The sequence below is a fragment of the Cynara cardunculus genome, assembly GCF_001531365.2.
Source record: "Cynara cardunculus var. scolymus isolate 2C chromosome LG 5, CcrdV1, whole genome shotgun sequence".
Taxonomy (NCBI): domain Eukaryota; kingdom Viridiplantae; phylum Streptophyta; class Magnoliopsida; order Asterales; family Asteraceae; genus Cynara; species Cynara cardunculus.
In genome coordinates, this window is record NC_037532.1 from 9878681 (window position 1) to 9880836 (window position 2156).

Consider the following 2156-nt stretch of genomic DNA (forward strand, 5'->3'; position numbering starts at 1 on the left):
TGCTGTCGTTTGCTCCACGTCCTTGACCACCCTCTCGACCTCTAGTCTGATTTCTACCGTTACTGCTGACATTTCCCTACTGTGGCAGCCAACAATTGCTTAGCCTCCATTGTACCGATGAGAGGGTTAGTTATCAGAGATTTGTAGGATGTCATCAGATTCAGGGTATAAAATAGGCATGACCGTTGGAGTGATTCGTGCAACCTTTTTGGTCAACCCACTTCTTCTAGAGTAAGCATTGACCGAGTCTGGTAAAACCGAGGAAAAAGATTGGTTTGGTGAAGAAGAGTACCGAATCCATTTTATGCGTCAGAAACTCCAGTCACCACTTGGAGAATATATCTTCCTAAAATACAAATATTATCTACATAATATATTCCTTTATTCTAACAAAAAGTTCAATATGTTTTTATTTAATATCAATTATGACCGTTAACTGATAGATCTTGTAACTATGAATGATTTAGGTTTCAAGTTGTCAAATTATATCGGCATTCTTGATTACGTTAAAAAAGGTCATATAGATTTCAAGTTTTCAACTTTATCCATATAAAACTTAATGGAAAATCAACGGAACAACCCCTTAATTACCTTTGACAAGTAAAATTATTGGCCATCAAATTGGCTTATTGGGCAATAATCTTACCTGGTAAACGAGTAAGAGTAATCACCTTTACTTACCGGATAAAATTTCGGTTCTTACCATGCTTTTTCAAAAGTTAAATTCATGTGTCTTTGTGATACTTACCTGATAAACTAAGTAAACCAGGGTTGGGTTCACGTGATACCAAAGGTTTTTCGTGAGACCCGTAAGATCAATTTATGTTCATTGATCAACTTTATAAGTTAATAATCTAATGGTCTAAAGTTGCACGGTGGCAATTTTGTGATTATTGAGAAGTCTCGTGACAATTTTGTGATTATGAATGTTCAGATTGTAGATCTAATCCAAAGGTTAAGAATTGGATTTATGTAGAACTCAGAGAACTTTAGAAATGGTTTTTCATTAGGGTCGATGCAGATGGATCAAAGCTAAGTAAGTTAGACTGTTTCCATGTTTCAGAAGACTAAAGTCATGAAGTAGAAACAAGATTGAGAAGTTGGATAAAGATATCGATAGATTCAAAGAAGGAATTGAGATATTTAAATGAAGATGAACTGTCAAAGTGGAAAGATGCTAGAAGGCAATGGCTTGAAAAGAATTCTAGAAAAACTAAAATGGCCAAACAAAAATTTCGTTTTAAGTGGGATATCAAAGGGGATGAGAATACATTGTTCTTCCATACATGAATTCGAGGTCGGCATAACAAAAATAGTATCCGTTGGTTTGATGGTAAATGGGAAATGATGTGAGGATCCAGTGATTTTGAAACGGACTCTCTTTGAATACTTTAAAGACATTTTTGCAGAAAAATCTCCTAACCGGCCTTCATTTGCCAGCAATAGAATTCGAAGCTATCTAGTGAGGATGCAGTTTAAATCAGTGAATCTCAAATCGCCATTATCAAAGACAGATACATTCTTGATGGTGTCTTAATCGCAAATGAAATGGTGGACTTCTTTAGAAGGGGAAAGGAAGAAGCTTCTTGCTTTGAAATTGGATTTCCAAAAGGCATTCGATAGCCTCAATTGGGACTTCTTACTAAATACTATGAAACATATGAGTTTTGGAGAAAAATGGTGTAAATGGATCCAAGTGTGCTTGAGATCTGCATCCATCTTTATGCTTGTCAATGGCTCTCCAACTGAGGAATTCCAAATGTCGAGGGGAGTTCGACAAGCATTTCTTTTTATAATTGCAGCGGAAGGTCTAAGTGTGGCTATGAAAGTAGCAACAAGTAGAAGGACATTTGAAGGGGTGAAGGTTGATAAAGATCAAATTGAAGTATCTCATCTACAGTATGTCGACGACATTGTTTTCTTTGGGGAATGGTCGAGAACCAACGATAGAAACTTACTTGGTATCCTCAACTGTTTCCAATAGCCATCGTGTATAAAAGTGAATCTTAAAACCAATTAAAACCAATTTATTTTATTTTTCAGTTTTAATCCTTTGATATTTTTAATTTTCACTTTTTAAATATTTTTCTATTATATATCCTTTACCTTTTTAACTTTTAATCTATACTATAATTATATAAATTAATTAACTCTAT

The 2156-nt window shown here is 34.6% G+C and overlaps 1 protein-coding gene across 1 annotated transcript; it reads left to right on the plus strand.

Moving 5' to 3' along the window:
• Positions 1 to 1543: 1543 nt before the first annotated feature.
• On the plus strand, positions 1544 to 1984 carry LOC112512792. The gene has a single exon (XM_025118934.1). The coding sequence runs from the start codon at positions 1544 to 1546 to the stop codon at positions 1982 to 1984; it is 441 nt and encodes a 146-aa protein (XP_024974702.1).
• Positions 1985 to 2156: the final 172 nt, after the last annotated feature.

What these genes read in the sequence shown, in the direction of transcription:
- LOC112512792 (XM_025118934.1), top strand. Translation starts at nt 1,544, where the DNA reads ATGAAATGGTGGACTTCTTTAGAAGGGGAAAGGAAGAAGCTTCTTGCT.